General features: G+C 50.2%; 1 protein-coding gene across 2 annotated transcripts; it reads right to left on the bottom strand.

The window, feature by feature from the left end:
* Positions 1–1,074: 1,074 nt before the first annotated feature.
* On the bottom strand, positions 1,075–5,668 carry LOC123448127 (putative aminoacrylate hydrolase RutD). Of its 2 annotated transcripts, none has more exons than XM_045124916.1 (10): positions 4,964–5,668; positions 4,634–4,880; positions 4,123–4,306; positions 3,932–4,027; positions 3,670–3,723; positions 3,079–3,227; positions 2,858–2,975; positions 1,896–1,983; positions 1,595–1,678; positions 1,075–1,503 (listed from the first exon to the last, which is right to left on the bottom strand). In XM_045124916.1, exons 1-9 carry the CDS (start codon positions 5,070–5,072, stop codon positions 1,596–1,598), a joined length of 1,128 nt encoding a protein of 375 aa, XP_044980851.1. In that variant the 5' UTR covers positions 5,073–5,668; the 3' UTR covers positions 1,075–1,503; position 1,595. The 2 variants fall into 2 exon arrangements, with proteins under 2 accessions (XP_044980851.1, XP_044980843.1); XM_045124908.1 differs by having other exon boundaries at positions 1,595–1,804; positions 4,964–5,665.
* Between the last annotated feature and the right edge of the window lie 9,136 nt (positions 5,669–14,804).

The following is a 14,804-nucleotide window of genomic DNA, read 5'->3' as shown; positions in this document are numbered from 1 at the left end:
CAGGGAAGGGGTGCTGTGATGAAGGGACCCCGGTCAAGAAATCTTATTGTCTTCTACTAGGCGCGCCGGTAAAACTGGTATTGCGCCAAGAAGAAATATAGCCGATGCTTAAGGTATAAGAGCAAATCATCTTATTCGTGATTTCCTAAAAGTCGAGCATTCTTTTTCATCGATTTCCCCTTTCTTCTTCTCCGACGCACGTTCCTTGAAGCCCACGAGTAGCTGGGCGCAGAAAATATGATTTTCTTGCATTTGCCTTCAGTTCTATTAACCCTACAACGGTTTCATCAGTACTCCTTTCACTTACGTAGTATATAATAACATTTCTGGTACCAACTAATTTCTTCGCGCGCAGGAAGAATCAGTGTACATATCATCGTAGTTTCCTTATTTCTATTAACTGTTCTTGCTCTATCTTGTACTCCTACTTCTTTCTCTACCAACATACTTTCTCGTCGGAGTAGAAACCTTGTGTGTTCCAGTGAATTCTTTGGGAAAAGCAGTGCCTGCCTTTACTTACTAACATTTCTCCATTAGTCTCTCTACATGTCACCAATATACATTGTCTAATATGCATTTCACTATTAAATACATATATTTCTCTGTCCTGAAATTCTTGTCTTAGATCTGTCTAGATATAAATGTATCTAATCACGTTTTAATATTTAGATACATATATTTCTAAATAAACCTAAGCCAAGAATTTTGAAACTAGGGATTACATACAAAGTAGTTCCTCCGGTCCTAAATATAATTTTTTTTAGAGATTTCACTTAAAACTATTTACGGATGTATATAGATATATTTTTAAGTGTAAATTCATTCATTTTACGTCGTATGTAGTTCGTAGTGAAAATCTCTACAAAGACTTATATTTAGGAACGGAGAAAGTAAAATAAATGAATCTACATTTTAAATTATGTCCATATACATAGCTTGTATTAAAATCTTTAAAATATCCATATATAGCTTGTATTAAAATCTTTAAAATGAGTTATATTTAAGTACAAAGGAAGTAACATTGTACAGCAAAAGAGATAATGTTGGGCTACTCCGCATATTGATGCAAACAAGTGAAGATCGAGTAGATTTATTCCCAGATGGAAGTAATCACAGGATGGTACAGAAGAACGGTGGGTGGCAGCACCAGCCACCAGCGCAACATGCGGCCGTGCATATATGGTTACAGCCGACAGCTTAATTACACTCATCATACAAGGTACATCCATTTGCTCTCTCCGAGCTAAATAACACACCAAGCACATCTCAATCACGCCCTGTGACAGCTTCTGTCCAGGTGCATAATGCAGGTATAGCTCCTCTCTTTATTTGTCTCGTATTCTTCCGCCCGAGAGCAGAGAGCTTTCTCAAGGGAGGAGGAAAAATAGGTTCAATTCTTTCGGAGATGCTACTCTAAATTCATCTCATCTCCGAGGTATATGGAGGAGACATGAAATATGATCTCCTCGCAGGTTTCGGGGATAATTTACATGTCCACTGTGTCTGCAAAATCAAACGCACAAACTGCTGTAAGCAAATCCGCCAAGAATTAGGAAACAGGGCAGTTTAAGTAGAACGAGGATATTATATTTACCTTATGACTCGATCGCTGCGACCCTCACGGGCTTCATTACTCTTACAATGTTCCTCATATGCTCAAACCCCATCACTATCAGGCCTATGACATAAAGAAAGCTTAGTTGCAACTTTGCAAGTAGGTTATACACTGCTACAGCAGCGCTGCCAGCTTCGCCTGTTCGTATCGTGAAGGTTACAGGCCTTGCAGAAATAAGTGCCCCGGTTTCTGGTGGTAAAGGGTCAGCGTAAGAGGTGTGCCTTCCAACATAGCCTTCCAAAGAATTTTGCGACGTTCAGCCGCCGGCTGTTAAGCATACCTGATGTGTTTTCTGGCTGGGACGACCACTCGTAAGGCGTCACTGCGGACTTGGTGGCCTTTATCAGATCCATTAGCGCATTGTTGACCTGTTGTGGATCAATATATACATCAGTCTCTTATGCTGTATTACTGTAACTCATAAAGATGAATGGGAGCAGAAATCAATATTCATAGTCACAATTGTATTTCCTGTCTTCTTTGGAAGATGAAATTTGACGACGACCTAGTTGTATCAGTATTTCATTCACATGCTTTACTGTAACCTGTAAGGCTCCCATTGGAACAAAAAGAAGCCATCCTAGAGGTCAAATGGTCTGAGGAGAGCCTCCATGGTCAGTCTCTTGAAGATGCCTTACTGTAACGTATGTCTCTGGCAACTTATATAGGTAAGTCAGATTCACGGACAAAGGTTGCCTAGCAGTCAGGGGTCAATGTGTATAACTCTCTCAAACGTACTGGTGTCTGATGGGGGCCAGCGTTTCACTTTGTATATCTGGTTATATTGCTGCTGGAATGATGAGATGCACTCATACTCCTAGTTTAAGTTAGCTTTAGAGAAAATTAGAACCGGGTCCTGGTCAACCATTCTACTGGGCCTACAAGTCAGCAAAAAAATATCTTCAAAAGTAGCATGTTCCAATGATGCATTCAGATATCATCTTTGGAATTCTTTGTGGAGTTTCGTGTGAGTCGCATCAAAGAATCAGATTCTCACTTGCATAAGTTCAGGATGAGCACCGTTTCATGTCTAATTGACATGTGGTCCCTCACATCTCAGCAAAAATGCAGGCTGTAAATCGTGAAACTCAGCCTAACAAACGGATGCATATCCTAAAAAGGCCCATCATGATCATTTACATGCCAAGTCTATTGAAATTATTTGTCCGGTTTGCAATAGTTCTGAGTATTTCAATGATTCGATCTACCCAGCTCTACTATTTTACCAAACTTGATGCTTACCTCTTCTGGTCTTTCATGGCTGACTAGATGTGCACCATGAAGATCTACCATTCTAGCAACAGGAAGAAGTCTTTGTGCAAGCCGCCTTGCATGACATACTTGCGCAATAATATCATGCCTGCGTTATTTGTAAAGCGAGCCGTGAGCAATGCCCTTAAAAAAAAGCAATATACATTATGCGTGCGGATTCTGAGAAATGGATGCATATTATTCAGACTAACCTTCCGTGAATAACTGAAACTAGAAAACCGGCAGCACGAATCGTATCTAGCTCTTTAGTTGTCACTTTGTGAGTCCAGCATGCGTTAATTTGACCTTCAAACCCGCAATTAGATTGCATCCCTGTAGATGATATGCCTTTCACATATTCCTGAAAGTTCAATGTACAAGTGCAGATGAAATTCCATAACAAAAGGAACCAAATATATGCAGACAATGTTCCAAAGTGGGTACAACAAAAGCTTCCTTTCGTCCAAACAAAGGATCCAAGAGTTTATCCCTACACAGTGCATCATCTTTATATTCTAAAGAGGGGAATGCAAAAGCATAATGCCAAACTTCCACCAATAGAAGGCCTACTCAGACGCCTATGAGATACTTTGACAGAACTCTTAAATGGCCTCCTTAACAGGACAATACCCAGCAAATAGCACGATAGGCAACAATTATAATCTAAAAAATGTGTCTGATGTACACAATAAAATTAGGAAGAAGGATAATGAATATTCTGTGCCAGCATATGACATTCAAATGATCAAATCAAACAAAACTAGTTGCAAAAGCACCATAGAAGAAGTAGCAATATCGCTTACCTTATACAGGATCGCTCTCCTTGTGCAGGATTCAACTTCCTCATCAAGGTACTCCTGCATTTGAGTGACACATGTTACCACTAGAAACAAAAAGCTCGCACAAAAAAACTACACCCTCTGATCCATAATAAGTGTCGCAGCTTTGAACTAAAGTTAGTTCAACCTTAGTTCAAAGCTGCGACACTTATTTTGGACCGGAGGGAGTAGTTTGTACTACTACATCATTCGGGCAATGACTGAGAGTGCAGCCTCAATTTCTCACCTTCGTATAGTGGGTTTCCAAATCGACTAGAGCTCTTTGCTCTGGAGTTCTGGCCCTTAAGAACCGGAACGCGAGGGAGAGCATCTGTCCATCTACCTGAAAAATTGGCAGCATATCATTCAGCACCTGCAAAGCTCCATATCTCAAACAAAGCAGCCGTCGGCTGTAAGCAGGTTTCGACATCCCGGTACCTTGGGGAAACACTCCATCCCACCGCCGGTGACGTTCAGCAATGCCAGCGAGGACAGCCGGTGAGGCGCCATCGCCGCCAGTTTGCAGGAAATCATGGCACCCATGGAGTGGCCAAAGACATGGGCCTTCTTCCACCCCAGATGGTCCATCAAGGCCAGCGCGTCCCTCGCCATGATCGCCGTCCTGAAAGGGAAGAGAAGGTCGTTCACACGGTCAGTACGCAGAACCACCGGCCGTTTGACTTTTCAACGCGTTTCATGGAAGATTTCCTCCGCGTGGTGTTTTCTCATGAATGAAAGCAATCGCGACAGGGAGGGGGGTGAATCGGGTAAAAACGTGCATTTATTCGCGCCTAAAGATACAATCTTCCTTGCAGATCTCGAAGGAGGAACAATGTCGTCTACCGAACCCTGCCGCCGATGATCGAACCCGACGGAAATTTGGATCTAGGCGCCGACAACGGGGGAGAGATTCGTTCGGAGGAGCCAAAAGAAAGAAGGAGAAACTCACGAGTAGTAGGATTTGTGCGGGAGGATGGAGCTGCGGCCGACGCCGCGGTTGTCGAAGCAGCAGACCTCGATGCCCTCGCCGACGTCCTCCTCGACCGTCTCCGTCGCCGGCGCGGCGGCGGGGTCGGCGGGTGCGCCGGCCTCCTCGTCCGTCCGCGCGGCGGGCTGGTCGCCGCCGTCGGCCGGCTCCATGGACCCGGTCAGCCCCCTTATCTGCGGGCCCCATGAGTCGTGCGTCCCCGCCAACCCTGCGCGCCATCAGACCGGACCATTTCTCAGAGAAAAGTTCCGCCGGAGAAAGAAAGGGATTTTGGGGTACCGGCGCACTTACCGATGATGAGGAGCACCTTGGTGGCGCCGCGGCCGTAGCGGCGGTAGAAAAGACGGACGCCCTCCCACTTGTCGCCGTTCTGGTACCGATCCACCTCGCAGTAAGGCATTGCTTCCCCTCTTCCCTCTCCCTCCTCGCCGCTCGCCGCCGCCGCGATCGGTCTGCTCTCTCTGCCTCTCTTCCGCCGGATTGACGGATTTATTTAGCTTCTCGTTAGTGGGAACAGAACAGATGGGCTGGGTTGCCGGATTGGGGGGCGAATCGGATTAAAAACGAGGGGGAAATGGAGCGGAGCTTGGGTGGGAAAAGGCGGGCGATTTATAGCCGCCCGGCCGAGAGCCGGAGTCGTATCGTACAGGCGGGCGGAGTCGGGGGCGCGAGGGAAACGGGTGTGGAGGAGGAGGAGGATGGGTTCCCTCCCCCTGGAACACGTGGATGGATGGATGGGTACGAGCTCCACGCGCCGGCGGGGACACGTCGGCGGCTGGTGTCGCCGTCTGCTGAGTCAAAGGGGAGGCGCGAAGATGGGACTGTGGGATTGAGGTCCACGATTTTCGCGGTGGCAACGAATTCTTTTTGTGATCGTGCTCGGCAGAGTAGTGCGGTGGTATTTGTTTTTGTGGATGGACGAACTTGTGAGGCGGAGACGGTAGAGCCGGCTGGATAAAGCCGCCGCGACGACGATGATGATCGATCGATCGGGAAGCGGTGGTGGCTTGTCTGTCTGGCTGTGCTCGTTGCGATCCATCCATAAATAATTACGGAGTATATAGGACAAGAGAATATGATATATCGGCCGGGTCTTGACGTCCGAGTCGGGCTTGATATTATTTCTTCGTCAGATTCTACGGTTTTGAAATTTGGAGTAGGAACATAGTTCGTCCCAGAAAAAATGTGGGGAAATAGAGGGGCCTGAAGAAGAAACCGAGTGATGTTTTTTATCAATAAAAAAAGGATCCGATTTCCAATTTCCTTGTGCCCACGAATGACTGTTTTATGAAGCAAATGCGAGATGTTTTCATCAATACACAAAGTAGCATACACATTTTGGATTCACAACATTGAAACAGTCAACCATAAACATAATAAATTTTAGTACATGCGTTAGAATCCACAAACGTTGGTATACAAATGAGATTTCAGTACATGACAATTGCAATTGCACAACTACAAACCACCACTTATCTTCCGGCTTGACTTTGTACGTGAGAACCCCTAAATCATCATCGGCTTCGGTCATAGACTTTATGACAAACGATCACCTATTCTCCTATGCATACTCATCCTCCTGCATCATATGCTCATCGTCGGCCGGAGCGGGGAGCGGGCTTTGACAGCCAATCATCTTCCTATTCCTCATCCTCCTTCACTATTTTCTTGACGCCGGGCTTACGCCTTTCAACGATCCTTAGAAACTCATCCATATCATCATGCATAATTATGTCTAGAAACGTATCAGGGATGGCTGGACCTAGATCATCCCGGAATACTAGCGAGCTCTCGTTTGACCTTTGGATCCGATGGCTCGTGTCGAGACCGATACAAATACCAGTGAGCTCGTTGTCGAGGATCCGACAACTCCATTGCCTCACGCATCGCCCAAACAAAACCTCTGATACAAGTCACCCCTCGACTCGATTCGGGATTATCCACATGATCTCATCCATCTTTGCATCTATCAACAATTGCAACCCATGCTACTCCAGAGCTTTGATACTTGGAAACCAGGAGCAGATCTCCTTGGACTACTTCAGTAATACAGTGTAGTCAGTGCAAAACATGTCCAACAGTGTCGTCAACACCGACGGGGGCTGCGGGATTGGAGGGTGAGGGAGTCCTGGACTAAGGGGTCCTCGAACGGTCGGCCCATTTCTTAAAGACCGACCTAATGGGCCGTTGATGGGGTCATAGTCCTAGGGTAGGGTCATAGGCCTGCCATACAGGTCCTACCCAAGGACTACCCCACACAAAGGACAGGACCCTAAGTCTGCCCCGACTGAATTAATGAGTCCCCATCATCCAGTCGGCAACAGGTCTTGTACCATCCAGTCGGAGACTAGCATTCGGAGATACCAAGCTAACCGACTGGATACACTCGGTACATCGTAACCTCTCTGGAGGGAAACGGTCGTACGTTTCCGGGTGCATTTATTAGCATTTAGAGCATACGTTACCTGTAACGTGCGCATTCAATCCCCACTACTCCACCCCCGTACCGGAACCGTTGTGGAGGGCAGCGCACTCTATATAAGCCGCCCTCCCCCACTGGTAAAGGGGTTAGCAAATCATTGTATTCCATATTACACTCGACAACAAGCTCCGAGAGCACTGAGACGTAGGGCTGTTACCTCCACCGCAGAGGGGCCTGAACTCATACAACCTCGCCGTAGCTAGGACTCTGCCCATCTCATTCGTACACTACACATCTACTGTCAGGCTTATACCCACGACAGTTGGCGCCCACCTTGGGGCAGGCGTCTAAGCGACTTCCGGCGAGTTTGTGACTACTTCATTTCGTCATGTCGTCCGGTGGAGATTCGAGCATGGGTCACCAGATCCTCTTCGGCGCTCTCTCCTTCTTCGTCGATGACTCGGCGTGGCTTCGGGATGCGCCCCTTGACGCCGAGGCGCTTCCCCGTCGCGGCGCTACGCACTTCCGTGTCGGCGCTCGCGGCGTCCTTCTTCTTCAATAGTCGACTCCGGTGTCGACCTGCACCGCTGCCACGCGCCGCAGCAAGCGGTCCCGCCGTCCACGGCTCCAGCGTTGGGTGCAACACGCCCAGGCGTGCCAGAACGCATCTTCGCAAGTGGCAGTTCTTGAGTCCGTTGTGGTTGCCCCGTCGGCCCAGCACTCAGACTCGGTTCCGACTGAGTTTCCTTCCGAGTATGCGGGTTATGGGCCCGCAGCAGAAGTACACATGGCCAACTCCCATGAAGATCCCCGTCAGGCTGGCCGGAACGAGCACGAGATCGGCGAAGCGTCCGGCGCACGTCGTCCACCTCGTTGTTCTGCTAGTCGGCACACTCGGCGGAGCAACGTGGAGCTGTTCCGCACACCCCTCCTCAACTTGGCTGCAGCTGCCAAGATAGCCGATTCCCTCCAGCCGACTGATTCAGAGGTTGGTAGAGGGATCGAGCAGATCCGAGCCCTGTTGCACACGGCGCAGCAGCAGAATTCGGCAGTCTCCCAGTCGCACAACCGGATCTATAACAGTTCCGTCCACGCGAATACGCATTGGTCGGTTCACAGCCCTGGTTCCCATCAGCGCCACAGAGGAGGCAGCCGTTCCGCGATTCACGAAGACCGTCGCCGCTCACGCACCCCTCCACGGGGTGGGCCCTATGGGTCCCGACATCATGATGATCGGCATTCAGTTGGCGACACTTACGACCCAAGACCCGACGCAAGAGGACGTATCGCCCAGCGAAGAGTCGACAGAGGTCGAGCCCACCACGATGGTCGCGATATCGACCGTCCGAGTGGAAGCAGAGCCACCGTGTCTGGCCCCGAGTGTTTCAGTCGAGCCATCCGTTCGGCTGACATCCCTCCCAACTTTCGATTGGCGACGGGAATTAGCAAGTTCACAGGAGAGTCCAAGCCAGAAACATGGCTGGATGACTACCGAGTGGCAGTCCAGATCGGAGGAGGGGACGACCAGGTTGCCATGAAGCACCTCCCTCTGATGCTCGACGGCTCGGCACAAGCGTGGCTGAACCAATTGGCCCCCTCAAGCATCTACAGTTGGGCAGATCTGGCCCGAGTGTTCATCAGGACCTTCGAAGGGACGTGCAAGCGCCCTGCTGGCCTTGTGGAACTCCAGCACTGCGTCCAGAAGCAGAATGAGCCCCTGCGTGACTTCATCCAGCGCTGGACAACTCTCTATCACACGGTGGAGAACGTCACCGAGCATCAAGCAGTCTGCGCTTTCAAGGCAGGCGTGCGGTACAGGGATCTGTACCTGAAGTTCGGCCGAACAGGCGACATCTCCATGAGCAAGATGATGGAGATAGCTACATGCTACGCAAATGGTGAAGAAGAGGACCCCATCCGAAGCGGCAAACACAAAACAGTCGCTGATGGCGATGGGGGCAACACTCGGAAGCAGAAGCAGAAAGCTCCGACCGCTCCGCAAGCAGAAGCTGCAGCCGTAACCAATGCCAAGTTCAAGGGCAAAGGGAAGGCGCAGTTTACCCCCAAGAAGAAGCAGTTCAATAACCCCATCCTGGACCAGCCCTGTCCGGTTCACACGAAGATGGACGAAGAAGGCAACCCCATATATGCAAAGCATACCACTCGACAGTGTCGCCTCCTGATCCAGGGGTTCAGCGAAGGGCAACCGAGTGAGAAGGACCATGAACAGGATGAGGAGGATAAGGAATATCCGTTCCCCCAAGTCCATGCAACCCTGATGATCTTTGCCGACGTCGAGAGCAAGAGCCGACTGAAGCTGGTGAACAGAGAGGTGAACATGGCCACCCCTTCCAACCCTAAGTTCCTCAAATGGTCCCAAACTGCGATCACTTTCGATCAGTCGGATCATCCGGCACATGTACCCACCCCGGGAAGACAGGCCCTGGTCGTCGACCCGGTGGCAGAAGGAGTCCGACTGCGCAAAGTCCTCATGGACGGCGGCAGCGGCTTGAACATCATGTACGCCGACACACTCAAGGGGATGGGCATCCCGATGTCCAAACTCAGCGAGAGCAGCATGCAATTCCACGGAGTCGTCCCAGGACGGAAGGCCAAGTCACTCGGCCAGATCGCGTTGGACGTTGTTTTCGGCTCCGACAAGAACTTCCGCAAGGAAAAGCTGACGTTCGAAGTGGTTGACTTCCAGAGCGCTTATCACGCAATTCTGGGTCGCCCAGCGTATGCGCACTTCATGGCCCATCCATGTTACGTGTACCTGAAGCTGAAGATGCCAGGCCCGAAAGGTGTGATCACCATCACAGGCAATCGGCAGCGGGCTGAAGAGTGTCTGCAGCAGGGATCAAGAATCGCCGACCAGCAGATGGCCGTCCTCGAGCTAGACGAGTACAAGAACACAGTCGACCCCGCCGACCTGATGCGCTCGAAAAAGCCGGCTTCAGAGTCTGCATTTCAGTCGGCGGGAGAGACGAAGAAGGTCAACGTCCACCCGACGGACGCCACTGCTGCCCCGACGAACATCTCCACCACCCTCGATCCTAAATAGGAAGCCGAGCTCACCCAATTCCTCCGTGAGAACTGGGACATCTTCGCATGGAAACCCTCTGACATGCCAGGTGTACCCAGGGAGTTGGCTGAGCACCGACTGCACGTGGATTCCACGGCTCAGCCTGTCCGAGAGCGCCTGCGCCGGTCCGCCGCGCACAAGAGGAAGGCAATCGGGGAAGAGGTGGCCAAGCTTCTAGCAGCCAACTTCATTCGCGAGGTTCACCACTCCGAGTGGCTCGCCAATGTTGTCATGGTGCCCAAGAAGGACAAGTCGCTCCGAATGTGCATCGACTTCAAGCATCTCAATAAGGTCTGCCCGAAAGACCATTTTCCGCTCCCCCGCATAGATCAAATTGTCGATTCGACTGCGGGTTGCGAGCGTCTGTCATTTCTCGATGCCTACTCGGGCTATCATCAGATCCATCTGTATGGTCCCGATGAGTTAAAGACAGCCTTCATCACCCCATTCGGGTGCTTCTGCTACATCACTATGCCTTTCGGTCTGAAGAATGCAGGAGCTACCTTTATGCACATGATCCAAAAATGTCTCCTCGACCAGATCGGTCGCAATGTGGAGACATATATGGATGATATCGTAGTCAAGTCTCGCAAAGGTTCCGACCTGCTGACTGACTTGGTAGAAACATTCGCCAACCTTCGTAGGTACGATATCAAGCTCAACCCAGCCAAATGTTCATTCGGTGGTCCCAGCGGAAAGTTACTCGGTTTCTTCGTTTTCGAACGAGGGATCGACGTCAACCCCCGAAAAGATCGGGACCATCGTCCGAATGGAGAGGCCGGTCAGAATACACGATGTTCAACGGCTCACAGGTTGCCTAGCGGCTTTGAGCAGGTTCATCAGTCGACTCGGCGAAAAAGCACTTCCTCTGTACCGACTCATGAAGAAATCAGATACCTTCGAGTGGACAGACGAAGCCCAAGTCGCATTCGACGACCTCAAAGTCCTACTTTCCACCCAGCCGGTTCTTACTGCTCCGCTCAGTAAAGAGCCCCTTCTTCTATATATCGCGGCTACAAATCAAGTTGTCAGTACTGTTCTTACAGTCGAGCGAGAAGAGGAAGGCAAAGCATACAAAGTTCAGCGGCCAGTGTACTACGTCTCCGAAGTCCTGACTCCTTCCAAGCAGAGGTATCCCCATTATCAAAAACTTATCTATGGGATCTATATGACTGCGAAGAAGGTGGCTCATTATTTCCAAGACCACTCGGTATCTGTCGTTTCTGATGTTCCGTTGTCGGAAATTCTCCAGAATCGAGACGCATCAGGCCGAGTGGCGAAGTGGGCAATGGAGATGTTGTACTGTGACATCAAGTTCGAGGCCAAGAAAGCTATTAAGTCTCAAGCCCTGGCTGACTTTATAGCAGAATGGTAGAACAACAGCAACCGACCCACATCTACTCGGCTCATTGGACAATGTTCTTCGATGGGTCTAAGATGTTGAATGGCTCCGGCGCTGGTGTTGTGATCATATCACCAAAGGGCGACAAGCTCAAGTACATGCTGCAAATACACTTTGATTCCTCCAACAACGAGGCAGAATATGAAGCTCTCCTCTATGGATTGCGCATGGCCATCTCACTTGGCGTCCGTCGCTTGATGGTCTACGGATTTGGTGGTCAATCAAGTGATGAAAGAGTGGGACGTCAGGAACCCCACCATGACCACATACTGCAATGCAGTGAGGAAGCTGGAGAAGAAGTTTGAAGGTCTAGAGCTCCACCATGTTCCAAGACTGAAAAACCAAGCAGCTGACGAGTTAGCAAAACTCGAATCCACTCGGAGACCAGTCCTGAGTGACGTCTGCCTCGAGCACCTCCACGTCCCCTCAGTCAAAGAAGATCCTTTCACAGAGGAACCGGTACAACCCAAGAGCACAACAGATCCGACTGAAGTCGATGTACCTGCTGTGGTTGATCTGGTCATGGAGATTCTGGCTGTCATTCTCGATTGGACAGTGCCGATCATGGCATATATCTTGAGGCAAGAACTTCCAGAAGACGAAGTCCAAGCCAGGTAGATAGTCCGCAGGTCGAAGTCATTCACTGTCATTGAAGGCCAATTGTACAAGGAAAGTATCTCGGGCGTTCTTCAACGATGCATCTCCCCAGAGGAGGGGCAGCTGATTCTGGAGGATATTCACTCGGGAACCTGCGGTCATCACGCTTCTTCGAGAGCAATCGTAGCCAAGGCATTCAGGGTTGGCTTCTTTTGGCTGCAGGCTAACAAGATGGCTAAGGATATGGTTGATCGATGTGAGGGCTGCCAGTTCTACTCCAACAAGTCCCACAAGCCAACGTCTGCGTTGAAGACGATCCCTCTGGTGTGGCCGTTTGCAGTGTGGGGATTAGATACAGTCGGCCCATTCAAGACAGGCCAAGGTGAATACACACATCTGTTGGTGGCAGTCGACAAGTTCACGAAATGGATCGAAGCGAAGCCCATCAAGAAGCTCGACGCTTCGACGGTCGTCAAGTTTGTCAGGGACATCATCTTCAGATTCGGTGTACCTCACAGCATAATTACGGACAACGGGACAAACTTTGACTCGGACAGATTCAAAGGTTTCTGTACAAGCCAAGGCATCCGAGTGGATTTTGCTTCTGTAGCACATCCTCAGTCCAATGGACAAGCAGAGCGGGCAAACGGACTTATTTTGCAAGGATTGAAGCCCCGACTCCTGCGAGAGATAGGACATGCCGCTGGCGCTTGGGTTACCGAGCTACCTTCAGTACTTTGGGGACTTCGCACAACCCCGAACAGATCTACAGGGCGATCATCGTTCTTTCTCGTTTATGGAGCAGAAGCGGTCCTTCCGAGTGACTTGCTTCACAATGCGCCACGAGTCGAACTCTTCTCCGAAGCCGAAGCAGAACAAGCAAGGCAAGACGGAGTGGATCTTCTGGAAGAGGAGCGCGAGATGGCATTAACTCGCTCAACCATTTATCAACAAAATCTGCGGCGTTTTCATGCACGCCACGTCAGAAGTCGGACGTTCCAAGCAGGCGACCTGGTGCTCCGAGTGGATTAACAAAGACCTCACAAGTTGGCTCCGGCCTGGAAAGGACCCTTCATCATCTCCAAGGTGCTGAACAACGGAGCATACAGACTCTACAACATCGAGAGAGAGACAGACGAGCCGCGCGCATGGAACGGAGATCTTCTGAAGCGATTCTACACGTGACCGTCGACTGAAGCGATGTAAAGAACAAGTATTGGCGAAATAATATAAAGCAGATTGAGTTCTTTGCAGGTTCAAAGTTCTTCCGCGGTCGTAGACTCCGTCTCAAAAAAACATAGCTGCGATCCAGAATCGCCTAAGTATTCACTTTCTCCGAGTGTGCACTTAACACCACACTCGGGGGCTTAGCTGCGATCCAGCATCGCCTAAGTATTAACTTTCTCCGAGTGTGCACTTAACATCACACTCGGGGGCTTAGCTGCGATCCAGCATCGCCTAAGTATTAACTTTCTCCGAGTGTGCACTTAACGTCACACTCGGGGGCTTAGCTGCGATCCAGCATCGCCTAAGTATTAACTTTCTCCGAGTGTGCACTTAACGTCACACTCGGGGGCTTAGCTGCGATCCAGCATCGCCTAAGTATTAACTTTCTCCGAGTGTGCACTTAACGTCACACTCGGGGGCTTAGCTGCGATCCAGCATCGCCTAAGTATTAACTTTCTCCGAGTGTGCACTTCACATCACACTCGGGGGCTTAGCTGCGATCCAGCATCGCCTAAGTATTAACTTTCTCCGAGTGTGCACTTAACGTCACACTCGGGGGCTTGGCTGCGATCCAGCATCGCCTAAGTATTAACTTTCTCCGAGTGTGCACTTAACGTCACACTCGGGGGCTTAGCTGCGATCCAGCATCGCCTAAGTATTAACTTTCTCCGAGTGTGCACTTGACGTCACACTCGGGGGCTAGCTGCGATCCAGCATCGCCTAAGTATGAACTTTCTCCGAGTGTGCACTTGACGTCACACTCGGGGGCTTAGCTGCGATCCAGCATCACCTAAGTATGAACTTTCTCCGAGTGTGCACTTAACGTCACACTCGGGGGCTTAGCTGCGATCCAGCATCGCCTAAGTATTAACTTTCTCCGAGTGTGCACTTCACGTCACACTCGGGGGCTTAGCTGCGATCCAGCATCGCCTAAGTATTAACTTTCTCCGAGTGTGCACTTCACGTCACACTCGGGGGCTTAGCTGCGATCCAGCATCGCCTAAGTATTAACTTTCTCCGAGTGTGCACTTCACGTCACACTCGGGGGCTTAGCTGCGATCCAGCATCGCGTAAGTATTAACTTTCTCCGAGTGTGCACTTAACATCACACTCGGGGGCTTAGCTGCGATCCAGCATCGCGTAAGTATTAACTTTCTCCGAGTGTGCACTTAACATCACACTCGGGGGCTTAGCTGCGATCCAGCATCGCCTAAGTATTAACTTTCTCCGAGTGTGCACTTGACGTCACACTCGGGGGCTTAGCTGCGATCCAGCATCGCCTAAGTATTAACTTTCTCCGAGTGTGCACTTAACGTCACACTCGGGGGCTTAGCTGCGATCCAGCATCGCCTAAGTATTAACTTTCTCCGAGTGTCCACTTCACGTCACACTCGGGGGC

Source organism: Hordeum vulgare, chromosome 1H (genome assembly GCF_904849725.1).
Source record: "Hordeum vulgare subsp. vulgare chromosome 1H, MorexV3_pseudomolecules_assembly, whole genome shotgun sequence".
Taxonomy (NCBI): domain Eukaryota; kingdom Viridiplantae; phylum Streptophyta; class Magnoliopsida; order Poales; family Poaceae; genus Hordeum; species Hordeum vulgare.
Note: the sequence above shows the minus strand (reverse complement) of the source record. Positions and strands in the feature narration are given on the sequence as shown.